The 26,277-nt window shown below is 49.8% G+C and overlaps 2 protein-coding genes and 1 pseudogene across 2 annotated transcripts in view; 1 reads left to right on the top strand and 2 right to left on the bottom strand.

Annotated features, from left to right (window-relative positions):
• The window catches only part of ZBTB17 (zinc finger and BTB domain containing 17), a 28,525-nt gene extending 13,654 nt beyond the window's left edge, over positions 1-14,871 (bottom strand). Inside the window, exons 1-2 of the mRNA XM_012931636.2 lie at positions 14,724-14,871; positions 12,605-12,691 (exon numbers count right to left, since the gene is read on the bottom strand). The gene's annotated coding sequence lies outside the window, so the exon portion shown is untranslated. The remainder of the gene's footprint in view (positions 1-12,604; positions 12,692-14,723) is intronic.
• Positions 14,872-20,638: 5,767 nt separating this feature from the next.
• On the top strand, positions 20,639-24,594 carry SRARP (steroid receptor associated and regulated protein). Its single transcript, XM_004603657.2, has 2 exons — positions 20,639-20,765; positions 23,717-24,594. Exons 1-2 carry the CDS (start codon positions 20,684-20,686, stop codon positions 24,259-24,261), a joined length of 627 nt encoding a protein of 208 aa, XP_004603714.1. The 5' UTR covers positions 20,639-20,683; the 3' UTR covers positions 24,262-24,594.
• A 648-nt stretch (positions 24,595-25,242) lies between these two features.
• LOC129404958 (peptidyl-prolyl cis-trans isomerase NIMA-interacting 4-like) lies at positions 25,243-25,651 on the bottom strand (annotated as a pseudogene).
• Positions 25,652-26,277: the final 626 nt, after the last annotated feature.

Raw genomic sequence — 26,277 nt, 5'->3', positions numbered from 1 at the left:
TCGGGCCTGGACAGGGCATGGCCATCTGCTATCCAGGGTTGAACAAACGGGGTGCCCAAGAGCAGTGAGAAGAATGCCACTGGCTCCCAGTTACTCTGGGTTCCTGATTTTCTCGAAATACAGGTGGCTCTGGTGCGTGGCTCAGCTCTCCCCAACCCAGGCCACGGCGATGAAGAGTCCACGTTAGGCCAGCCCTGCGCAGATGAGAGCCACCTGCCCCGGCCCGCTCCCAGCCCGCTCCCAGCCCTCAGAAGGATGTCACACAGAGAAGCAAAATCCACTGCTGCCTCCTCCCACTCAGTAAACATTGTTCTTATATTAGGCTTATACTTCACACACTGTTTTATTTAATTTTTTGAGGGGTGGGGGAATTCTGCTATGCCCAGGTGGTGCTCAGGCCTTTCTCCTGGTTCTGTGCTCAGAGAGCCCTCCAGGTGGGACTTGGGGGACCGTATGAGATGCCAGAGATTGAACTCAAATCAACTGCGTGTAAAGCATGTGCACTATCTGCAGTACTATCTCTCCAGCCCATTTCACACACTTTTCAAGTCAATTACCCCCTCAGGATTTTGCTCTGCTAAATGGAAACCTAATTCCACCAGTCCTGTATTCTGAAGCTACCTGCAGTATTCTGGAGACCGGAGAGATAGTACAACAGGAATGCGCTTGCCTTGTACACAGCTGACTTGGGTTTGACCTCTCCCTACACCACTAATGGTCACCCGAGCACTGCCAGGAGTGAGCCCTGAGCACAGAATCAGGAGTAAGCCCTGAGCAGCACTGAGTGCATCCCCCAAAATGAAACAAACTATTTGCAGTATTGGTGCAAACTACTTGCACTCCTAGATAATACCCTACACCTTGAAAATTACTACCATATCTACATATTCCTACCAGTCAAGACAACAAATTTGCTTTGCTGAGGTTTATATTATCTTTAAAATAACACTGATTTTTTGGGGGGAGGGAGGGAATCTGAGAATATCTAAAAACCTTAAACTTGTAGCACCAGGAGCTGGAGAACTAGTACAGCAGGGAGGGCATTTGCCTTGCACGCAGCTGATCTGGGTTTGATCTCTGGTATCCCCTGAGCACCACCAGGAGTAATTCCTGAGAGCACAGCCAGGAGTAACCCCTGAACATCACCAGGTGTGACCACCACCACCCCCCCAAAAAAAAAATTGCAGCTCCAGCTTAGAATCCATTTTCTTAGAAGTAGCTCTGAAGCTTGAAGCTTAAAGCTTGACTCAAGACAAAGGGCCTTGCTACTGAAAAATCGAGAATAAATGAAACTTTCAGTCTGATCTTTCTTGCACCTGTCATCCCACCCCTCAAAGCTTCCTGAGCAATGAGCACACAGCCCAGAATTAGACCCTTGCTTGCCTTGTGTGTCTCCCCCACCAGGTGTGTGTGTGTGTGTGTGTGTGTGTGTGTGTGTGTGTGTGTGTGTGTGTGTGTGTGTGTGTGTGTGTAGGGGTCTATTCCTCCCTTCTTCCTGCCAGCTTCTTGCAACACCTCCTCTAGGGCTCTCAAATGGCACAAAGCAGCCTGGGGGTGCAGAATGGTACTTTCTGACTGTTTTAAGTTTTACCAACCAAAAGCCAAAATATCCTGAAACTCCTGGCAAAAATGTTTATTTTATTTGGGGGGCTTGCAAACCAAGAACATAATAGACAAAAAAGCCAATATGAAATAAGAATTTCCTTCTCCGTGCCACAATAGCATCTATATGTTTTAGGAACAATTCTATATACATGAATGTGAAGTTCCCACAAAATAAAGAAAATCTGCAGTGTGACATGACCTACAACTACTATGTCCTCGCTCGGATTCTTCAGCTGCATTAGGAAACAGACACAAAAAAAGGATCGTGAGAGACACAGCTCCTCCAAGGAGCTGCATCCCTGACCTCTTAAAATGTTTTGTTTTGAGCGGGGTGCGGGGGGAGAGGGACACACATCTGGCAATGCTCAGGGGCTACTCCCAGCTCTATGCATGGGAGTCACTCCTGGCTTTACTGGGGAGCCAACCTAAGGCCCACTGCCTGCACAGCATGTGCCCAGTCCCTTGGGCTCGCTCCTTGCCCCGCCCACCCTGTCTTTTAAAGTTTTTTTGAGGGCCTCACTTGGCAATGTTCAGGCAGGGGTCACTCCTGGCTCTGTGCTCAGGATTACTCCTGGTGAGCCTGGGGGACCATATGGGGTGCCAGGGATCAGATCTGGGCTGGCCAATGTTCAAGGCAAACACCCAACCCACTGTACTACCCGCTCAAGTCCTCGGCCCCTTCCAAATTTTAAGCACCTCTTCTTGGGACAGTTCAAAGTCCCTTCACAAAACTGGCCCTTCCTAGGGAAGTGTGGCCGTGTGCAAAACCACAGAGCCTGCTGGGACAGACTGTCATACTCACATTCCAAAGACAATGACCTTACCAGACACCCCTGAGAGCACACAAGGGACTGGCCATGGGGGAATCCCTCACAGGAGCAGGGGTGGAAAACAGCTCCAGTACTGACTGACCAGTCTTTCTGCATCATATTTTTACCATCTGCAAATATTAGCTATTAAAAAACCAAACTGGAGAAGGAAAAAAAAAGGCTGAAAAAAGGAAGACAACTGTGCACAAAGTCAGAGCTTGCTCCTATCTTTTCTTCTTCTTCTTTTTTTAAATATTATTTATTTATTTGTTTTTGGGTCACACCCAGCAATGCTAAGGAGCTACTCCTGGCCCTGCACTCAGGAATCACTCCTGGCAGTGCTGAAAGGGCCATATGGGATGCCGGGGATCAAACCCAGGGTCTGCTGCGTGCAAGGCAAATGCCCTACCCGCTCTGCTATCACTCCAGCCCCTGTGCTATCACTCTTGCCCCCTGCTTGTTTCTTTATACCACAAAATCTTTAAGACGTTTTCTACAAGACCTCCTGACTAAAATCTTGATTTGTGGGGAGAAATGACAATAATAACAACAACAATATTGTTCTTCGGGGAAATGGAGAGAAAGTCACTTGCATGAAGAAGGTATCACTCGGGAAAATTCTGTGAGAATTACTGCAGGGATGTATTGTCAAGCCCCTGGAACAGCCTTTTCCAGACCCCTGCACCGGGACGAAGCCAAGCCTCTCCTCGAGGACATAGCACATAATCATGCAAGGGGCTGCAGAGGGAATCCCCAACACCCCAAACCCAGTTACAACCCCAGCTGTGGCAGCCAGGCAAATCCAAGCTAAGTACCTCTGGCAAGAGCACTTCCATTTCAGTGCCTGATTTCTCTCCTGTGCAAGGGAGATAATTACCAATGCTCTAGTCCCTGCCCTGTCTTCAAAAAAACAGATACAAAAAAGCTCAACTGTAACCTCCATCAGAGATAGAGTTTCAACTGGAAAAAAACAGTCCAGGAAAGAGTCCCGTGCACTGCAATCCTCAGTGTCCACAACAGGGGCTGGACACAAGGTAGAGGTGCTGACTCCGCAGCAAGAACCCCTTCTTCCTACAAGGATTCAGGGGGTGCAGTGAGGTTTTCATGGACAAAAACAGAGCATGACACTTCCAGAGGAAATGTTAGCTGTCTTGTGACACTCATTAAGATCAAGAATCAAAGCTGGGGTTGGGAGGCCCAGAGAGCTAGGACAGGGGGTAGGGGCCTTGTATGTGGCTGACTTGGGTTCAATCCTGAACCTGGAGTGATTCCTGAGGGCAGAGCCAGAAATAAGCCCTGAGCACCTGTGGGTGTGGTAAAAAAAAAAAAAAAAGACATACTCAGGTCTGACAGTATAGGAGTTAAGGCTTTTGCCTGGCACCTAGACAGCAGTCTCCTGAGTAGAGAGTCAGGAGTGATCTCTGAGCATAGCCGGATGTGGCCCCAATACCACCCACCACCCTAAAAAGAAAAACTAATAAAGGAGTAACAAATGGCTATGGGTAACAGACCCTGGGAGTTGGTCTGTAGAAATAAGTTTGCCAAGGTGGAGGGGGCAGATGAAAGGGCTCGTGTTGGCGATGCTTGACAAAATGGTAGTGGGGGTGTTGGGACACTGTATGCCTGGGACACTATTATTAAAAATAGTGTAAATCGGGCCGGAGCGATAGCACAGCGGGTAGGGCGTTTGCCTTGCACGCAGCCGACCCGAGTTCGATCCCTGGCATCCCATATGGTCCCCCAAGCACCACCAGGAGTAATTACTGAGTGCAAAGCCAGGAATAACCCCTGAGCATTGCTGGGTGTCACCTAAAAAGCAAAAAAAAAGAAAAAAAAATAGTGTAAATCATGATGCCTAAGTGAAAATTAAAGAAAAAAAGAAATTTGTAAAACCCCTAAGGCCAGGGGCTGGAGCAATAGCACATCGGGTAGGGCGTTTGCCTTACACGTGGCCGACCCGGGTTCGATCCCAGCATCCCATATGGTCCCCTGAGCACCGCCAGGAGTAATTTCTGAGTGCATGAGCCAGGAGTAAGCCCTGTGCAATGCCAGGTGTGACCCAAAATGAAAAAAAAAAAAAAAAAAAAACCCTAAGGCCAGAGAGACAGTTCACTCACCTTGGATGTGCCTGACCCAGTCTGGATCTCTGGTACCCCTTATAGTCCCTGAGCCCAGCCAGGAGTGACTGATCCCTGAGCACTGAGCCAGGAGTAAGCCCTAAGCACAGTCAGGTGTTGTCCACCCCCAAACAAATGAATAAAACACCTAGAGTGAAAAAAAAACACAAACTATAAATTGTTAATACATGATAAACTGATAAAGTTTATCATACAACTGATAAAGGATTAATATTAAAACATGAAGGGGCTGGAGAGATAGTGCAGTGGAGGGTGCTTGCCTTGACAACTGGATGTGATCCCCACTGCCCCATTTGGTACCCACCGGAGTGATGAGAGTAGAACTGAGCATCATCAGTCATGAACCCCAAACATACACACACACACACACACACACACACACACACACACACACACACACACACACAGAGGACCCAGTTAGATAATACAGGGTTTAAGGCATAAATTGTTTGCCTGGCAGGTAGCACCCTGGTTCAATCCTGACATCCCATACATATGGTTCCCCAAGCACTGAGCAAGGAAACATGAACAGGCTCTGAGCACCGCCAGGTATGACCCAATACCCTAACATCCAAAGAAAACAAGCAAACAAAAAGTTGGCTAGTTGGTTGGTACCTCATTAGTAGAGCATATGCCTTACATTATGAGGCCCTCCTCCCTGACCCCCTCCAAAAAAAAGAAAAGAAAAGAAAAGCCGGGGCTGGAGCGATAGCACAGCGGGTAGGGCGTTTGCCTTGCACGCGGCCGACCCGGGTTCGATCCCCAGCATCCCATATGGTCCCCTGAGCACCGCCAGGAGTAACTCCTGAGTGCAAAGCCAGGAGTAACCCCTGTGCATCGCCGGGTGAGACCCAAAAAGCAAAAAAAAGAAAAAAAAAAAAGAAAAGAAAAGCCTACATGGAGATAAGGTGCTTGTCTTGCATATGGCCAACCCAGGTTTGACACCCCCCCTACCAGCAATGGAACCACCAGGAGTGATCCCTGAGCACAGCATTCCCCCACTATGCCAAATTAACGTAAAAACAGATTTAATAGAAATACAAGCTGATTTAAACAGTTGTTTCAAAAAAGCCAATATCCTAATAATCAATCATTAGTATTAATCCAAAAGTTACTCAACTCAGTAAAAAATCAAGAAATGCAAACCAAAACCACATGAAGTATCTTTGAACGCCCTATTTTTAGTAAAAGAAAGAAAGAAATTGAGGACTGCTAACACTGTTAATACTGTTGCTGGGAGGATATGTAGCAAACAGAACTATGGCTGAAACTCAGATTGGGAAATCCACTCTGGAAACAACTTGGTTAACTGGTCAGACGAGGGGGACACACACCCTGCGACCCGGTGCCTCTCCGGGGTGCTCCTCAACAACCCAGGCTGTGCAGAGGCACCTGAACAGCCACAGGAGCACATCCTAGAAACAAGCCAACAGCCCACCAACAGCAGAAAGAACAGAAATACAACAATGCACAGCACTCACCAGTGAAGATGAAATACAACAATAAGCGCCATATATTAATCTCAAGTACACATGTTCATCAAAAGATGCCAAGTCATTCCAAAAATAATAGGATCACACTAAATTCCAAAATATGCAAAATTTGGGGTCAGATAGTACAGGCAGAAGGCACTACAATGTGGCTGACCCCAGTTCCATCCTGGGCACCTTACATGGTCCCCTGAGCACCACTAGGAGAGACCCCTGAGCGCAGAGCCAGGAGTGAACCTTCAGCACCACTGTGTAGCTCAATCCCGCCCCCCCCCCCCCCCCCGCCCTCAATGCAAAATTAAACATACAATTTAACAATACCTGTACAACTACAAAGAAAGGCGAGAGGATGAGAAAAGGTACAATTCAGCCCTTGCCTGGAGTTAGGCGCCAGACTGCAAGAAAGAAGGGGAGGCTACTCTAAAGAAACAGTAACATTTTTTTCTTTTTTTATAAATAGATAACATAAAATAACATGGCTGCTATTTTGTATCCTTATACTTCTACAAATTCTTTTGTATCTATTCCATCTTTAACTGTTTACAAAATGAAACAATGTTCCTTCTGCCCTTCAACAATGTTTCTAAGCATTTCCTAGGATAGCTCAGCCAGCACTTCGAAATAAACCAGGCCGCCAACCGGGTGTAGCCTCCAGGATCTCAGCTCGGGAGACCCACTTCCCGCTGGCAGCAGAAAGCCACTACTTAGACCTGCTAGCCCCGGCACCAGAGATGGCATGAGTGAGGTGGAGAGAACAGATCCTACTGCCGGACCCAGCAGGCGGCTTTCTGGCCCTCTGCCCGTGCCCGGCCGCAGTTGTCACCTCGGAACCTCCGTGTGAGCCACGCACGTTCCTGGCCATGCTGCCCTTCGCCTCCCTCCCAGAAGCTCGTGGCTTGGGAAGCCTCTCTCTCCAACTCATTAGGAGCAAGTTTAAATCTGAGTCCATGTCCTGGTTCTCTCTGTGGCCGTCAGGAGTGACCGAGAGACTCTAGTTATCGACACTCAGGAGAGCTGAGTGCTGGTACGCACGACACTCGCCTTTTGAAGGCTTAAATCACTCGGCGCTGAACTGCTTATTCTCTCACCGCTGTTATTTCGGTGATTGAAAAATTGTGACTAGTTTGCAGTTGGAGACACAGTACTTGACTAGCAGGCAGCCGGCCTGGGTTCAATCCTGGGCATCCCATATGGTCCCCTAAGCACCTCCAGGAGTGACTCCTGAGCAGTGCGCCAGGAGTGAGCTCTGAGCATAGCCAGGTGTGATCCCCAAAAATCAAAAGCAAAAAAAAACTTTCAATTAGCAAAATTCATCAACGGCCAACATCCAGAGACTATAAAACCAAGCTCCCGGAAGCAACATCTTATAACCTAGTTCTTCCTCTTGGAGAACCTGGCAAGCTACCGAGAGTTTCCTGCCCTCGTGGGAGAGCCTGGCAGGCTCCCTGTGGCATATTCATATGCCAAAACCAGTAACAATGATGGGTCTCATTCCCCTGACCGTGAAAGCGCCTTCAATGTGGTACCGTTGGGAAGGATGAGTAAAGAGAGGCTGCTAAAATCTTAGGGCTAGGATGAATGGAGACGTTACTGAGACCACTCGAGAAAATTGATGATCAACGGGATGATGATGATGATGATGATGATGATGATGATGATGATGATGATGATGATGAATTAGCAAAGTAGAGTGTGAGCTCCATGACAATATGCTTTGGGCACAGGATGTATGGGGGGGAGGGTATGCGTGGGGGCAACAGACAGACTTAGTTTTCTCTAAAATCAGGGACCCTCCCTATTGCAGTGTCCACCACCCTGCCAGCACTCGACTTGGGCACCTCTGTGTCACCAAAGGCAGCACCATCCCCCGGGAAACAGCAGGACGGTAGAGAGCAGGTCACCTGGCCCAACTGCTAAACTGCTGAAGCTCCACAGAAGCTGCCAGTTCTGCCTTTGAAGTAAAAGACTCAGAGCCAGCAATAACTCAAGTGATTTGGCTCTTCAAAAACGGGTCTCTCTCGGGGCCAGAAAGATAGAAGAAAGATAGTACAGCAGGCTGGGTGCTTCCCTTGCACACAGGCCAACCCAGAATCGATCCCCAGCACCCTATCCCTATCACTGCCCTGACAGGAGTGATCCCTGAGTGCAGAACCAGGAGTAAGCCCTGAGCACCACTGAGTGTGGCCCAAAATACAAAAGACCTCAGGCCAGATAGTATAGCGGTTAGGGCACCTCCCTTGCATGTTGCCAACCCTGGATCGATCCCCAACACCTTAGATGGTCCCCTGAGCACCACCAAGAGTGAATCTTGAGCACAGCCAGTGTGGCCCTAAACCCAGTCCCAATTCCAATCCCCAAAAACTCTCTATGTGCAGATATACACATAGAATACTCTGGAAGGCCACACAGACCTTCTTCAGTTATCCCGGAGGGGAACTGGGACCGCGTGGCAGGAACTTTCTGATTTGCATACCTCAGCATGAATTCCAAGACCAGACATTTCTTCCTCTACTTTGTTTCTTGCTCCTCCCAACTGCCCCGTCCTCTTCTAATACACAGCAACACTGGCCACCAATTATGAAGTGGACAAAATAAACGCAATGACCTTCCTGCCCCCAGAGTTCTCTGTGTGAGGTCCTTATTATTCCCATTTTACAACTGAGCAAACAGGCTTAAAGAGGTCCCCCACTCTGCCCAAATGGAATAAAACCAGCATGAGCCCAGAATGGCTACAGAATTTTTAGAAGTTCATGCTGGGGATTTTGGAAGGATTTTTGTTTTGTTTTGGTCCAGTTTGGGGGGCAACGCTCAGAGCTTATTCCTGGCTTGCACTAAGGAATCAATCCTAGTAGAGTTCATGGGACCATATGGGGTGCCGGAAATTTGAACCCCGGTCAGCTGCATATAAGGCAAGCACCCTACCCGCTGTACTATTGCTCTGGTCCCCCAGAGGTTCATGCTTCTAACCAGGACTCAATAGCCTTGTACTTTAATCTCTGGTTGGCAGACTGCCAGCATGCAGTCTATGGAAATTTCCTGGTGCTCCACCAAAAATTGCTCCTACTCCTCAATCCTGTAGTGAGTAGATGATTCAGGCACTACATGGGATAGGACAAGAGGCCTGGATATCATACATAAGCCAGTCCATGAAGAGTTCTCGTGTTTTCCTAATCCACAGGGATGAAAAGGTTAAGAAGGCTGCGCTAGGGGCTAGAGCAATCGTACAGCAGACAGGGCGGCCCTTTCCTTGTATACAGTTGACCTGGGTTCTATCCCTGGCATCCCATTTGGTCCCCCCACCCCCATAAGGAGTGATCCCTGAGCACAAACCCAGAAGTAAGAAACCCCTGAGCATTGCCAATTGTGACCCCAAAACAACAACAACAAAATACTGCTCAAACTGCAGGGTTCACTGCTGGGGCTAGTTTTGCACTGGACATTTGGCACTATCTGGAGAAATTTCTGACCCAGTAGGTGGATGCTCCTGGCATTTACAGGGGCATGACTAAAATGCCCAAAGCGTAGAGGACAGCCCTCCCCCAGCAAAGGCTGACCAGGTCAAATGGCAGGGCTGCCCCCTGGGAGGAAAAGACAGTCAGAGAAACTATCTTGACTTAAACTCACAGCACCAAGCTCACCCGAGTCCTAACCTGAAGGGAGAAAGTCCTCAGGTCCTCTCCTGAGTCAAGCATGCGCCAACCAGGTACCGCACAGCAGTGCTCGTCAGTCCAAATGCCATTTCCTCTTCAGTCTGTCAAGACTGACTCTGCAGACAGCCGGCAGCTGGGCAACCTGCACCAGCCTCACACCAGCAAACCAGCTAGCCAGTAGGAATGCCACATGGAGCCGGTCCCTACGTCAAATGCAGCAGGTCCAATGGAGAGCCCGACAAGGAAATCCACGGTTATGAGGGGAGAATGCACTCACTGAACGATCCATGCAGATGCTACGAATCACAGAGCGAACAGCTCCAAACTCCGCTAGGGGAAGCGGGGATTAGACAAAGGTTCCCAGAAGCATTTGGGCTTAAAGAGATTCAATAAGCAGCCGGGACCCACCTGCTTCCTCCTTCCTTCCCTGCTCAAATGATCCCTTGTTCAAACTTTCAGGATGCATCCCAACACTCCACAAACTGAGCTCTTTGCTTTTTTTTTTTTTTGGTTTTGGTTTTTGGGATCACATCTGGAGATGCTCAGGATTCACTCCCATCTCTAGACTCAGGGATCCCTGCTGGCAGGGTTCAGGGGACCATATATGATGCCAGGGATCAAACCCAGACAATGAGCAGCCCCTCAGCAGGCAAGGACCCTACCTGCTATACTGCTCCAGCCCCAAACTGACCACTCCCTGAGAACAGCTTGGGAGGCACCAAACTCCTTGATCCGTCTGCACAACCTGGGCAACTCCTGACACTGCCATCCACACAGGAGAAGGCTCCTTTTCTTTGCTTTGGGGCCACACCTGCTGGTGCTTGGGGGCTAATCATTTACAGCTCTGCTCCATAGTTGCTCCTGAGAGTGCTCAGGGCACTCTGTGGGGCTGAAGCCCAAGCCTCAGTGCAGAGCACATGCTCCTGCCTGTTGGGTCACTGCACAAGCCCCAGTTCCCTGCTTCTGCATCCTAACTGGTTTCAGAGCATCCTAACACTTCGCGAAAGGAGGTAACTAACAAGTACACTGTCCATGTTACGTCTGACCTCACCTAATTCACAAAATGAATTCTGTCCAACACTCTTATTCCCGTCTTACAGATCAGGAAAACGAGGCGTGGTTAGACACTGGCCCTCAGAACACAGCCATGGAACTGGGACACCAACACGGGCTCCACCTGAAGACACCTTTCCAGTTATTAATCCAAACCACTGCCACGCTGAATCTTCCTCTCAGAGCTGGGGAGGTGGCCCAGTGCTCCCCTTGCATGTCTGAGACACTGGGTTCCCACCCCAAGACCACTAAAAAGAGATAAAAATAGAAATTCTTGAGCCACAGGCTGGAGATCTAGTACAGCAGGAAGCAGCATGCCTTGCACGCTGCTGACCCAGGTTCGCAAGCCTTCTCAGAATGATCCCTGAGTGTGAAGCCAGGAGTAAGCCCCGAGTATTGTCCAGATGTGGCCCCCAAATAAAGAAAATAATCTGGAGCCAGAGTGATAGCACATGGGTAGGGCATTTGCCCTACATACAGCCAACCCTAGATCCATCCCTAGCATCACATATGATCCCCCGAACACTGCTAGGAATAATTCCTGACTACAGAGCCAGGAGTAAGCCCTGTGCCCCCCAAACCCAAATCAATCAACCTTCATCTCATGATTCTCCACAGATCAATTCTCTTCCTCTTTGCACACCACGCACTCGAAGCAGCTGTCCGCGGTGCTGCTGGGGTTGCTCGTGCTATTTCGGCATCGCCCATATGGCTCAGGCTCCTTCCTGGCTGGGGATGGAGTCTCACCCTGCTCCCAGGGCCCCATCTTCCTCATCTCCAGGTCCCAAATAGCTCAAAGTGTATCCTATGTGTCGGCCACAAAAAGCGAAGATGGCATAAACAAGCTTGGACTCCCTGGACAACAAAAGCCGGCCCTAAGTTAGAGCATCCTGCCATGGGGAGACAGAGCCAGCCCTTTCTCACTTGGGCAGTGAAGCGCCCCTCACGATGGCCCAGGCTCCAGTGTCAGCAGGGCTCAGCCAGCTTTCTCTCTAGCGTGAGAACAGCCATAATTTGTTCTTTGGTTGTACACCAGATGCTTCTGTTCATGGGCCATGTGGCCCCAAAATATGTCTCTTTAGACATTGGAACCTTAAAAGGAATGGGCTCATGCTCCTCACTCTCTTTCCCTTCCTACAAGAAGGACAGCCCGCACAAAAGCAGGCGCTCCAGCAGCCTGGCTATGAGCAGAACCACATGATCAGTGGAATTCTGTTCCCATGCAACTTCATGAAATGGATGCCCAGAGTGAGCTCTGGCCTACTTAGGGGTTAGGGAGTGAGAATAAACTTTTATCTGCTTCAGTCACTGCATTCCGGGGATTGCTCTGGGTTTTTTTTTTTTTTCCGGTTTGGGGGCCACACCCAGTGATGCTCAAGGGTTACTCCTGGCTCTGCACTCCGGAATCACTCCTGGTGGGCTCAGGGACCATATGAGGTGCTAGGAATCAAACCCAGGTCACCGTGTGCAAACCAAGCCCTGCCCACTGCACTACCTCTCCGGCCCCAAGGGCTCACTTCTGGTGGGGCTCAAGGAACTATATGGGGTGCCAGGGATCAAACCTATGAGAGCTGCATGCAAGGCAAGCACCCTAGCTGCTGTACTCCTTCCAACAATGTTGGAACGTTTTGGATGCACCTAATTAAAACAAGTTCTGACTACTGCAGAGTGATGGACCTGCTCTGGTCTTTGTTGGTAGAACAATGCCAAAGATCCCTGCACCAAACTAGGATTTTGCCATAACTTTAATTCTGATGAAAGGCTATCTTCAAAGGATGATTTGCATCAGAGAGTAAGCCAAGAGAAAAGAAGGACAAATAAACTGATCTGGTCTATTTCCTGCTCAAGGGTTCTATTACCTCAGATTTCCAAGCAGCCTGGGCTACTCTCTTCTGACAGTTTATCTGCGTCAACTCCAGCTTGGCTCGTCTCCTCCAGCTCATTACCTGAATAAGAGACACCCAAGTGAAAAAAAAGTGGTGAGAACAAATCTGAAGGATAGCTGCTCCCTACAGCTGTCATGCAGCAAACAAATGCAGAGCACTGAGTGCAGAGCCTGGCATGGCATAAGTGCTCGATCCATGTCAAACAAGCCCATTGCTGGCCTGTCGCAAACCAGACACAAAGATGATTAAATTCAGCCCACACCTTCAGAAACGTCTGCTCAGGGCGGAGTGATAGTGTAGCAGGTAAGGCACCTGTTCTGCATGTGGTGGAGCCAGATAAGATCCCCAGCATCCCCATACGGTCCCCTAAACCCTGCAGGAGTGATCCCTGGGGGTAGAGCCAGGGGTAAGCCCGTTAGCCCTGCTGGGTGTGGCCCCAAAACAACTAGAAACACCTGCTCAGTGATAGGTGGAACATTCTGTTGATAAACAAAAGGCCTGAGGCTTTGCCCAAGTATTTCTGCAGCCTCCTCCTTTCTCAGCTCCACAGCCCAAAGTAAGCACAGCTCCTCCCATGAACCCAAAGCCTTGCGGGTATCCACTGCTGGGTCACCTCTAGCATGCACTGACTTTCAACATGTTAGAGCGGTATCAACATCAGATACCTGGGATCAATTCTCCCTCCTCCCCGCCTCATCTAATTCCCTCATCTAAGCAAGTGGCCTAATGTGTCATTTCTACTTCTAAAACAGGCTCCCAACGCTCTGCCTAAACCTAACCTAACTCGAAGCCCTTTCTCACCTGGATTATGCGAGCTGCCTCGTAAAAGGCTTCCAGGCACACACCCTTTACTAGACTCCTCAACAGACAACAGAGTGGGCTTTCTACTGTACTCCTCACTGGACTTCTCCTTTTAGCAGCTCTTAAAGTCCTACACCAGCTTGACAATCCCCTCCCGCAGCTTCCTGTGCTCTCCCCACACAGATCTGTCTCCAGGTACAGAACCTCACTCAACGATTACAACACGGGTCTCTGCACTTGCTCACAAACTCCATTTTCCACTGAGACTATTCTCCTTCTTCCCTGCTTCCACTCCCCAAAACATCCTTTAGGTCTCAGGTTTGGGGAATAAAGCCCCTTTGCATCCATCCCTGGGTGCGAGGCTCCTCTATCTGGGCTTCCCGATTCTTTGCCCCTTTATCCAAAGTCTCCTGCACGCAGTCCCCAGGCTACGGGAGCTGGTGCCCAAACATAAGAGTAACAAACGTACACAACATTAACTGCACGCTGTCATCTCTGCACAGCACCCCTCCCCCCACACACACTCCCCGCGCCTCAACTTCCTTTTATCTTTGTAACTATCTTACAGGAGAAGACTTCGTATTACAGTCTCTGGTTTACACAGGAAGAAACCCAGACTGAGAGAACAAATATGCCTCGGGGACAAATCTGGCGGGCTGAGGGTAAGGATCGAACCCCGGGCTGCCAGGCAGCCCCTGAGCCCGGCGCGCTCCGCCGGGATCGCTCGCTGCAGCTTCAGGAATAAGCAGGTGCAAGAATGAATGAATGAAAGCTTAGCCGGCGACGGGTCCGGCCGCCCGCAGCTTCCTCGCTTCCCCGGTCCGGAGTGGTCAGCGCGCCGTCCAACCCCCAAAAGCCGGAGGACACGAGGAGCCGGGGGACGAAGGGGGAGGGGGGGGAAGGGAGGCCCTCGGCCACCAGGAGGTCGCAGAACGCCCACTCGCCGCGCCGCGCGGGGTCAAGGGGCGGTGACAGTCGGGCGGCGGGGGCGGAGATGCTACCAGCTGGGGTGTCACCCCGCCCGGGAGGTGACTCGTGCTCCTCTCGCCGGGAGGGCGGCTCAGCCCACCCACTCTCCGCCCGCCCGCTCGGCGGCGCCCCCCCCCGCCCCCGTCCAGCTGGCCCACGCCCTCCAGCCCGCCGGGACCCCTCTGCCCGGGTTCCCTCATCGTTCCACTTCCCTCCCCTCCCCCACACAACCGTTTCCCCAGCGTCCCGCCACGCTCCATCCTTCGCCACCGCCGCCCGGCCCCCGGGACTTCCCCGGCCACGGGTGCTTGCTGATCCTCACCTGCCATGTCCCGGACCCCACCGCCGAAGGAGGTGCATCACGGCCGCGAGAAGGCCGGGGACGGCACTTCAGAGCAGACAAAGGGCGCCGCCATATTAGAGTCGGGCGGAACCGACCTCGCCGGCTTCCAGGCTGCAACTTCCGGCGCATGCGCAACTCACTCGGACGCATGCGCCCAGCCACCTAAGGGTTCTACATTACAGTCCCTCTGCTATTAGAATTGTCCTCATTGTAACCCTTCCTTGGTTTTCTGTTCCAAATATAACAGTAACAGCTTTCACGTGTTCAGCGCTTACAGTATGCCCGGCACTGTGTTAACCGCTTTACGGATCATTATATCCTCTTACCGACCGTAATAAAGTATTCTTCTACCCCATTTGGACAAGACAAAAACCAAAGCTCAGAAAGGTTAAGTGAAAGAATAAATCGCTCGTTGCCCTACACCCTACAAGTGGTGAAAATGTGAATTGCAGATTCCTGATTATGTTTTTTCTACCTTCTGAACCAACCACTTCACCTTCCCCCTATAGGACAGGTGTTGGGGCTTGCCTGGGTGAAATGAGAGTTAGGAAAGCAGTATCTGCAGACTTAAACAGATTGACTGAGAACCTATAGCAACTTTTCAGCATCTCTAGGCCATTGGCTTCTCTAAAGTTTATGGCCTTCTCACTTCTTCACTTCTGATCATGTATATGTTTTCATAATTCCGAAGTTTAACAACATTCTTTCTGTCACCCTGAAATCCTTTGCTCCCCTATCCTTTTGTCATATGATTTGGTAAGAAAGCCAACTCCGGATGAATTCATCTGTTCCATTTCTCTTGGCCTGTGTCCAAATAGCCAAGCACAGTTGGAGGAAATATCCAATGATACAGCCTGTGCTCTGAAAATTCATGAGCACTAGCATTAAGTGGAACTTAACAAACTTCTGCTTGCTAATTCAGTATTCCTCTCTTTACATTGACCAGAGAAAATAGAAATCTCAATAACAGTTGATTTCACTTTCTTTTATAGAGAAATCATATCAACGCTGGGAGAAGCCCTCTTGTCTTCTCAATACTACCTTGGTGTGAATACAGTAGATTGCAACTCAGTCTCCATCCCTTCCAGAAGATATAGATAGATTCTTTAGCTTTTTCACATCCTTTACATCTTAAAAAAAAATGTTCAAATAAGCTCTCTATAGCTGAACATAGTTAGATGAATAGATAGATAAAGGTGAAATTTTGATCTCCCAGATTCTGTCACAGTCAGACTTCCAAATACAAATGGGTTTTGCCAGTTGTTAAAGCTTTGAAAAGTGAGAGTTGAGGCAGTAGCCTTTGTGATTTAGCTGGTTTCTTTCCTTTTTTCCCTTTTCTTTTTGTTGTTTTATTTGTTGGGTTTTGACCACACCCAGATGTGCTCAGGGTTTACTCTTATCTCTACACTCAGAGATCACTTTTGATGGGACTGAGGACCATATGGAACTATATAGGTCTGCTGGGGATGGGACACAGGTCTGCCATGTGCAAGGCAGATGCCCTACCTGCGGTACTATCACTCTGGCCCCTGACATTAGCTGGTCTTTTCTAGCACAGAGGATCGTGCAACTGTGGGAGTTTAAAGCTGGCCTCTCACTTCACAAGTGTTCCAGGGCATCTGTGAGATTGTGACTGCCATGCTCAGCTTTCTGGCACATGAGAACCAACTTCTAGTTCCAACTCCAGGATACTTGCTATGGTGATATGATCTTGAATAAAATCACTTCAGAGGTGAACTCTTTTTTTGGGGGAGGGGTCACATCTGGCGATGCTCAGGGGTTACTCCTAGTGCTCTGCACTCAGGAATTACTCCTGGCAGTGCTCAGGGGACCATATGGGACGCTGGGAATCAATCCTGGGTCGGCCGCCTGCAAGGCATACACCCTACCTGCTGTGCTATTGCTCCAGCCCCTCAGAGGTGAATTCTTGATTCCTCATCTTTCTGGTTGTAGCAGAATGTATTCTGATGGTTGAGTTAAATAGTGTATGAAAACTATTAAAAGAGCTGAATCTACCTGCAATTTATTCAGAGTCCCCCGCTCATCATTTTATAACCTGTAGTTCTCTGTATTCTGTCCTTTTCTGCCTAAACTTAGCTTAAGTTCTTGTGGTGACTGGATTTCTCAAGATACATACACATTTGAGTCCAGAGTGCTAATTCAGTAGGTAACTCACTTACCTTGCACATGGCTGAACCGGACTCCATGGCACCCCATATGGTCGCCCAAACTCCATCAAGAGTGATGCCTGAGCACAGAGCCCTGAGCACCACCAGGTTTGGCTCTAAAAATGAAGGTAAGTGCACATTTCAGAAAATTCAAGCTCAAATCTACAGTTGATAATGGTTCTAACACCTCAGTTGGTGGATTGAAATTCAACTCCAACGGTGGCCTTTATTAAATGAAGCTGAGATACCAGAAACTCTGTCTTTAGAATAATACAAAAGAAGAAAGCCAAAGAGGTGGCTGGGACAGGGCTGGAAGCAAATATACATGTACCTCCAAAAAAACACAAAGTTTTAAAAATTAAAATAGAGGGGTCAGAGAGATAATACAGCAGGTAGGGTATTTGCCTTGCATGTGGCTGACCTGAGTTTGATCTCCTGCACCCTATATTGTTGCCTGAGCCCTGCCAGAAGTGATTCCTGAGTGCAGAGTCTAGAGTAAACCTGGAGCATCACAGGTGTGGACTAAAAACATAAATAAACAAATATATAAATAAGTGAATACTTATAGATTTGTTGAAAAGTTGTAGATAGTCCAGAGAGTTCCTGGACACTCTGTGTGCAGTTTCCATGATGGTCACTATCTTACATAACCAGGGATCACTGGTCTACATAGGAAATCGATGTTGGCACATGTATCCTCTATCACCTGACTGTATTTGGTGTCACCAATCTTTTTCTTTTGTCCTCTGTTCTGTTGCAGAATCCCACCCAAGGTCCCCATTGCCTTGGGTCCTCGTGGCTCCCTAGTGTCCTCTGCTCTCCGGCGGTTTCCTGCCTCCCCTCATGATTCCTCATCTGGCAGTCTGAGGGGATTGGACAGGTACTTTCAATAAGTTGCTCAGTTTGGGTTCTTTCTTTCTTTCTTTCTTTCTTTCTTTCTTTCTTTCTTTCTTTCTTTCTTTCTTTCTTTCTTTCTTCCTTCCTTCCTTCCTTCCTTTCTTTTTTTCTTTCTTTGTCTTTCTTTCCTTCTTTCTTTCTGTCTTTTATATATATATATATATATATATATATCTTTCTTTTTCTTTCTTTTTTGTTTTTGGGCCACATTTGGTGCTGCTCAGGGGTAAGACATGCAAGGCAAGTGCCCTCCCTGCTGTATTATTTGTTCCTCCCTTCCTTCCTTCCTTCCTTCCTTCCTTCCTTCCTTCCTTCCTTCCTTCCTTCCTTCCTTCCTTCCTTCCTTCCTCTCTCTTCCTTCCTTCCTTTCTTCCTTTCTTTCTCTCTCTCTCTTTCTTTCTTTCTTTCTTTCTCTCTCTCTTCCTTCCTTCCTTTTTCTCTCTCTCTCTCTTTCTTTCTTTCTTTCTTTCTTTCTTTCTTTCTCTCTCTCTTCCTTCCTTCCTTCTTTTTTCTCTCTTTCTTTCTTTCTTTCTTTCTTTCTTTCTTTCTTTCTTTCTTTCTTTCTTTCTTTCTTTCTTTCTTTCTTTCTTTCTTTCTTTCTTTCTTTCTTTCTTTCTTTCACCCAGTGATTCTCAGGCTTACTCCTGGTTCTGCATTCAGAGATTACTCATAGCGTGGTTCATAGGACCATATGTGGTGCAAGGTTCGAACCTGGGTCTGCTACATGCAAGGCAAATGCCCTATCTGTTCCAGTTCCAGCCCCCGCCAGTGTTTTTCTAAATGATCCACCAAGGTTATGGGTTTGGAGGAAGGTGACTAGAGTCATAAAGCTTCCTTCTCAGCACAAGTATAAAGACATATGAAGCACATGTGCCCAGTCTCTCTTTATAAAAAACTAAAGAGACAGTACAGCAGGGAGGATGCTTGCCACTGTGGTACCCTGACTCAATCTCCAGCACTGCATGTGGTCTCCTGAGTACCACTAGGAGTGATTCCTGTGTACAGAGCCAGTAAGCACAGCTGGGTGTGGCCCCAGAACGGAACTAAAATAACAACAACAACAAAAAAAAAAAAAACATTGTCTAGCCTAGTTACTTTTGATATCTGGGCTAACACAGGCAACATTGTGTACTAGAGTTTTGTTTGATTTTGTACAATATCCACTTTTTGATTGTTTCAGTATCAAGGGCCCACATCTGGAGACTTCAATGACACAAACCATTCAGTCGGTCAAGTCCAGCAAGGGTCCTACTGGGCAAGAGTCCAGCCGCATCAGAAAGGTTCAATCTCCTGCACTGTGCAGGGTCTACGGGGAAACAAGCCTTGCCTTGCCCAATGCAGTTTTATGATTATTACTTATTATTATTATTATTATTATTATTATCATATTCGGGGCTGGAGCAATAGCACAGCGGTAGGGTGTTCACCTTTCACACAGCCGACCTGTGTTCAATTCCTCTGCCCCTCTCAGAGAGCCCAGCAAGCTACTGAGCGTATTGTGCCCACACAGCAGAGCCTGGCAAGCTACCCGTGGCGTATTGGATATGCCAAAAACAGTAACAATAAGTCTCACATTGAGAGACGTTACTGGTGCCCGCTCAAAATAATTATGTTCGATGTGCCTAAAACAGTAACAATAAGTCTCACATTGAGAGACGTTACTGGTGCCCGCTCAAAATAATTATGTTCGATGTGCCTAAAACAGTAACAATAAGTCTCACATTGAGAGACGTTACTGGTGCCCGCTCAAAATAATTATATTCGATGTGCCTAAAACAGTAACAACAATTTTCACAATGGAGACATTACTGGTGCCTGCTCGAGCAAATCGATGAACAATGGGACGACAGTGTGACAGTGTGATTATTATTCTTACTATTTTGGGGCCACACTCAGAGTTGCTCAGGGATTACTCCTGGTTCTGTGCTCAAGGATCACTGCTGGTGGTGCTTAGGGGACCATGTGAGATGCTGGGGATTCAACCATGGTCAGCTATAGGTAAGGCAAGCACCCTACCCGCTGTACTATTACTCCAGCCCTGTCCCCACTTATTGAAGCCATCTGCATCCGCTGACACACAATTCCACCCCTTTTTCAAAGCCAGTGACAGGACAAATCTCCCTTCAGCCATGAAGGCACCGTGAAAAGACAGCAAGGGGCCAGGCTGACTGCGCCCATCTGGCAAGAAGGACACCATGATTTCAAGCCCCATGAGTGCCAACCACATGTGCTGACTTCATCCTGGCAGCTCTGCCTGTCTGAAGCCCTCAGCCTCCCGACAGAGTGAGTGTGTGTGTGTGTGTGTGTGTGTGTGTGTGTGTGTGTGCGTGCGTGCATGTGTGTGAGCCCCACAGCCACACCCGTCCAGCCTTGCAGCAGAATGTGCTGGAGCCCCACCACTCAGGGTGTGCAAGCTGCTCGTGACGGCAGCACCCCAGGAACAACAAAGGGAAGCAAAGAGAGAAAAAATACCAATGAGGAGACGACCGTCTGCAAGCCAATCAGCTGGTCCTCATAAAACCCAGTCGGAAAGAACTAGTGGGGCTGGGAGATAATGGCTGAGGTCTGGGAAACGGGGCTGAGGATAAGAAGGTTCAAGGCCTGTTCCAAGGCAGGAAGCAGCTGGAGGTGGAAGGTTGGCCTCGCCGTGCCCCTACAACAGTCCTGTTGACATTAGGCGTCTTGATCAAAGCAATGCCCCCAGCTGCCCGGGGCCAGTTCCTGTGGCTGCTGGTGGAATTCTCTGAGCAGATCCATCCGGATCCGGTAAGTAGAAAAGGTCGGATCCTTGGGTGGGGACCTAGTTACATCCTGAAGAGGCTGCCGAGAACCTCTCCCTACTGCCAGAGCCAGGCCAGGCGCCGAGGCCGCAGCATGGTCCCCTCAGAAGATCCCAGGGACGGGAGAACCGACCCCAAGGTCACTGACCCTGAGACAGAGCTGGCCAGCGGTCCAGGTGAGTGGTCACAGAGGGAAATGACCCTGCAGAAAGGGCAGTGGAGAGGAGCTGGGGGAGGAGTGTGAGGACACCCACGGTCCCCTGGGGCTGCCAGGGTGCTCCAGCACCCGGTGGGCTGCAGACACACTCCACTGTTCACATGAGTAGCTGTCTAAGCCGGTCTCTGGGCAACAGCAGGTCATGGAGAGAACGGGCTAACCGGAACGATAGATAGTACAGTGGATAGGGCACTTGCCTTGCATGCCGCTGACGCGGGTTCGATCCCCAACATTTCATATGGTCCCCTGAGCACTGCCAGGAGTTATCCCTGAGCATCGCAGTTTGTGGCCCCCAAACAGCCACAAAACAAGCAAACAAACAACAACAAAAACAAAGAAAATGGATCTGTTCATTATTTGGGTCCCTAGAAAAGTTCCTTGCTGAAGAGCCCAGATTTTCTCATACAAGCCTATTCTGGCCATTGCTTCCTTGACCCACCCTTGTCTTCTCTATGCTCCAGCCTGGGTGTCATGTAGGACTCAGATAGTGCAGACATCCCCGGGGCAGATGACACTCCGCCCAGAGGGTGTGGGGGCTATGAAGTTCTGGGGTGGCAGGACCACCCCCATTTGTGCAAGGTGAACCTCACATGCCTGACCCCGGGAGGTGCTTGGGATTCTCCTCACTGTGAGCAGTGAGGAGAATGTGGTGTGGGAACCAGAGGCCCCAACATCTGCTCTCACACGAGATGCCCCCAGAAGGGCTGGAGAGATAGTACAGAGGGTAGATAGTACAGAGAGATAATACAGCCTGCCTTGAACTCAGCTGACCCAGGTTCTAGCCCCAGCATCCCATACGGTCACCTGGGCCCCATCTGGAATGATCCCTGAGCACAGAGCCAGAGGTAAGCTCTGATCACAGCTGGGTGTGGCTCAAAAAACAGAAGCAAAAATCAAGAAGACCACAGATTCCTGGACTTAAACACGGGTCTCAGGGTTAGAGAGACAGGTAGGGGGCTTACTTTGCACTTGGCCAACTCCAGTTTGATTGTTTGGGTTTGTCTGTCTGTTTTCTGCTTGGGGGCCACACCCAGCAGTGTTCAGGGGTTACTCATGCCTCTGCACTCAGGAATCAGTCTTGGCAGTGCTAGGGGGACCATTTGGGATTCTGAGGATCAGACCAGGGTTGGCTGCATGCAAAGCAAGTGCCTTACCCTCTGGACCATCGCTCCAGCCCCAGCCAACCCCAGTTTGATCCTTAGTACTGCATAGGATCCCCTGAGCACCCCCAGGAATGATCCCTGAGCCCAAAGGCATAGGTAATTCCTGAGTACCGCTGTGGTTCCAAAAACCAAATACATAAATAAAGATTCATTGGTTCCAAGCACGTAGGAGATGCTCTAAAAATAATGCTGTTGCATTTGAAGAATGAAAAGAGAAACAAACGTGGTATTGGGCACAGGGGGAGGAGGTGCTTTGTGTATTGAAGGGGAAACTAGAAATGACTTCACAAAGCCCGTCCTTCACTTGCTCTTCCCTCTCACCCGTTCCAGGACACCCCTCAGTAATGCTCCCTCTTCCTCCTGCCCCTCTCCCTGCTCTACTACATCATCCCTGACGTTGCTTGTCCAACTTCAAAGAAGAAAACAGGCGTTCGGGTTGTTTCTATATCTTGGTTATTTATGAAGTGTTGGAATGATGTACCTGGGAAACCCTCATTAACAATATTATAAGTCATAGACTTCAATCAATAAAAAGTTTTTTAAAATCAACAGTTGCTGGGGCAATAGTACAGCAACCTGGGTGCATGGCTGACCTGGGTTCTATCCCCAGCACCCCTTATGGTCCCTTGGGCCCTGCCAGGAGTGATCTCTGAGCACAGAGACAGGAGTAAACTCTGAGCACTGTCGGGTGTGGCCCCAAAGTAAAAAGCAAAGAAAGAGAGAGAGGAAGGGAGGGAGGGAGGGAGAGAGAGAGAGAGAGACAGAGACAGAGACAGAGACGGAGATGGAGAGGGAGAGGCAGAGAGAGAGAGAGAGAGAGCAACAGCACCAGGCACATTCCCTCTCCGGAAAAAGCCCTCCTTTGTTTCCAAGGCCTCCCCAAGCCACCCCCCTCCCCTGCCATCGTTTCAAAGCTGTGGACTCAGGCTGCGAACAGCCTCCCCTTCCCAGAGCCTGACAGCCTGTCCTGTCATCGGCACTGGCCCTGGCGGCTCTGTCCCCGGTTTCCCGCAGTGCTCTGCCATCCTGCCAGGACACCAGTGTCGCCGGTTCTGCCTCCCACATTATGGCCATTTCTTATGTCTCTCGCCCTGACTTCTTTGCACTGGAAAGCCTGCAGGGTTGAGTCCTGGGACTTCTCCCTCTGTGCACTCATTCCCTGTGTATGAGGGGGGCTGGGGGACAGGTGCGCTATTGGCTTTAAAGACCTTCTGGGGGGCTGGAGCAATAGCACAGCGGGTAGGGAAGTTGCCTTGCATGCAGCTGACCCAGGTTCGATTCCCAGCATCCCATATGGTCCCCCGAGCACCATCAGAAATAATTCCTGAGTGCAGAGCCAGGAGTAACCCCTGTGCATTGCCGGGTGTGACCCAAAAACCAAAAAAAAAAAGAAAAAGAAAAAAGAAAAGAACTTCTCTATCCCAAGACTCCAGGTTTTTTGTTTGATTTGTTTTATTTTTTGCTATTGTTGTTGTTCGGTTTGGGGGCCACTCGGAAATGCTCAGGGCTTCTTCCCGGCTCTGCACTCAGGGATCACTCGCAGCAGGGGGGTTGGGTGGGGGACTATAGGAGATGTCCGAGATGGAACCCAGGTCAGCCACGTGCAAGGTGAGCACCCTCCCCTCTGTGCTATCACTCAGCCCCAGGCAGTCCCCAGAGGAGTGAAAGAACACGTGAGCACTCGGAGCTTAATGAAAACACACCCTTTGCCGCTAGCACCAACCTTTGGTCTTTTCCTTCCTTCTAGGTGGGAAGCTGGCGGGCCATCAGAAGACCCTCCCCTCAGCGCACCTAACATTCCTCATGGATTGTACTCCCGGGAAGCAGCTTTCCCCGCCAGCCCCCCAGCTGCGTCCCCCAGCTCCCCGCCGCCCGCTGGGGCCGGTCACCCCTCCCATGAAGACCTACCTCGTGCTCTGTGGGGGCAACCAGCCCTACCACACTGAGGAGGTCCGAGCGGGTATGAGCCACTTCACCCCGGCCAGGGAGACCATGGAACCTTGCAAGGCCACGGAGACCCCAGCTCCCTCCCCAGCCAGCCCCCTCTGCACCCAGGAGGCCCCGGAAGCCAAGAGGAGCCCCGTGAAGATGATGCCTGTGAGATATACCTCCTCGGGGGCAGCCAAGGGCTTGCTCAAAGGGCTGCTCTACTCCTGCGTCTGTGGCAGGGGGGTGGCGAGCAGCCCGGAAGATGCGGCTGGCAAGCCAGTGTCTCGGTCCCCAGGGCCGCACGCCCGGGAGCCCAGTTCCTCGTCGCCAGCCCAGCCGAAGTCTCCTGTGCCTAAGCATTAGCCGTAGCCGAGGACATTCACCGAGGTCAGACACACCTAGGGATCCTATTTCCTCCTTCCTTTCTCTGCAGTCCTGCAGCGGAAGCAGGACTGGGGAACTGTGTTGAAAAGAGACTCGTTTATTCCTGCAACCCTCTTCTCTATAAATATATTTATTTTTAGATTACTTTTATAAGGGCCGTGCTGGAGGAGGGGAGGCAGAGTTCCAGGGGATGGGATTCGGCCTTGCCCACGCTAGGCACTGCCACCCGAGTTGTCCCCCCAGTCCCCTGTTCATGCATTCCTACCACACGTCCTGATGGCGCACCTTCATCTGCAAGGCCTGCAGAGCCTGGGGGGGCGGAGGGGAGACAGCACGGCCTTCTTGGGGCTTCTGTTTTGGGGGTGGGAGAAGGGTTCAACAAATAACCAAGTGAATAAAGATGATCTTTAAGAGCACTGCATGTTGTGGCGGAATCCAGATGGTGCTGAGACGCAAAGCAAGTGGGGCAAAGAGTTTTTTTCCCCAGGAAGTTGGGAGAGGCCTTCTGCATGGGTAGCAACGAACTGACGGTCGTGAAGGTAAGGAGCTGGCAGTGTGGAGAGCCATACCCTGGCGCCTCCTGGCCAGCAGCTTCCCTAGAGCAGGGACGAGGTTGTCCAGTACAGCCAAGAGGCACTGCACAGGCATCTTGGCTCCTGGGCAGGCGGGGAGGTCCCAGAAGGGCCTGGACCCAGGCAGGTGGGACCCTGCCATGGAGATGGGAAATTGGGGATCCAACTTTTCTTTTTTTTCTTTTCTTTTCTTTTCTTTTTTTTTTTTTTTTTTGCTTTTTGGGTCACGCTGGGCGATGCACAGGGGTTACTCCTGGCTCTGCACTAAGGAATTACTCCTGGTGGTGCTCAGGGGACCATATAGGATGCTGGGATTCGAACCCGGGTCGGCTGCGTGCAAGGCAAACGCCCTACGTGCTGTGCTATCGCTCCAGCTAAAAAGAATTTTTCATACAATTTTTTTTCTCCCCTCAACCATAATAATATGGTGACCAAATTTTGTCTTAACTGGAGGGTCTGTAAACACAGGCTTCTCCAGCCCACTCACAAGCAAGGCAAATGCTGCTTCTTGAAATGGTCCCACCATGGACCCTTTCTGGTCATCCAACCCAAGTCTCCCCCTTGCCTGGCATTATCGTCACTGTATTATGTGGCCACTTCATTGAATCGCATTCTGGCCTTTAACTGTTCCATGACTTCCTTGATTCGTCCACGTTTAGAATGTGTCTGACCTTTACTGCGTTGCCACCACCTTGGGGACCCTGAGCCTTCCTGTCAGCACTGTCACCCCCACTGGCTCCTCCTCCTTTTCCTGCTCTTCCAGAACCATTTTTTCCTTTGGGAGGCATCCCCGAAACCTGCCGGTGAGTTCAACTGCTTGGTAGCCTTTGGGATCCAACTTCTTAAGAGGGGCACACGGGTGCTGAAAAAGGAAAAGGAGGGTCATTTTTGAACAAACCAAAGGAAAAAAAGAGATTTATTGGAGCCAGAGAGATAGTCCATCAGGTAAGGCACTTGCCTGGCACGTCGTCAACCTGGGTTTGATCCCCAACACCACACATTGTTCCCCCAAACTCTGCCAGGGAAGACCCCTGAGCACCGAGCCAGGAGTAAGCCTTGAACACTGCTGGGTGTGGCCCCCAAACCAAACAAAAATAAGTTCCAGCCTGGTGGGAGAGGCAAGAGAGGAAGTGACTACTGCCTTTTAAAATATATATATTCTTTAGCTTCTTTATATATTTTGTTTGTTTGTTTGGGGGCCACCCTGGTGATATTGGCATCTACGCCCAACCCTGAGCTCAAAGATCCTTCCCAGTACTGCTGGGAATGAAACAAGGATTGACCATACGCAGACAAATGCTTAACGTCTGTGTTATCTCTCTTTCCCTGGCCTAGTTTCTTTTAAGGAAACAGTAAGAATACACAGGATGACGATGGCTGTAGGAGAGGATGTCCAGCCCATTCTGAGGGGAAGAGATCGGGA

The sequence above is a fragment of the Sorex araneus genome, chromosome 5 (genome assembly GCF_027595985.1).
Source record: "Sorex araneus isolate mSorAra2 chromosome 5, mSorAra2.pri, whole genome shotgun sequence".
NCBI classification, from domain to species: domain Eukaryota; kingdom Metazoa; phylum Chordata; class Mammalia; order Eulipotyphla; family Soricidae; genus Sorex; species Sorex araneus.
The sequence above is the reverse complement of the archived record's forward strand: the minus strand, read 5'-3'. Positions and strand labels throughout refer to the sequence as shown.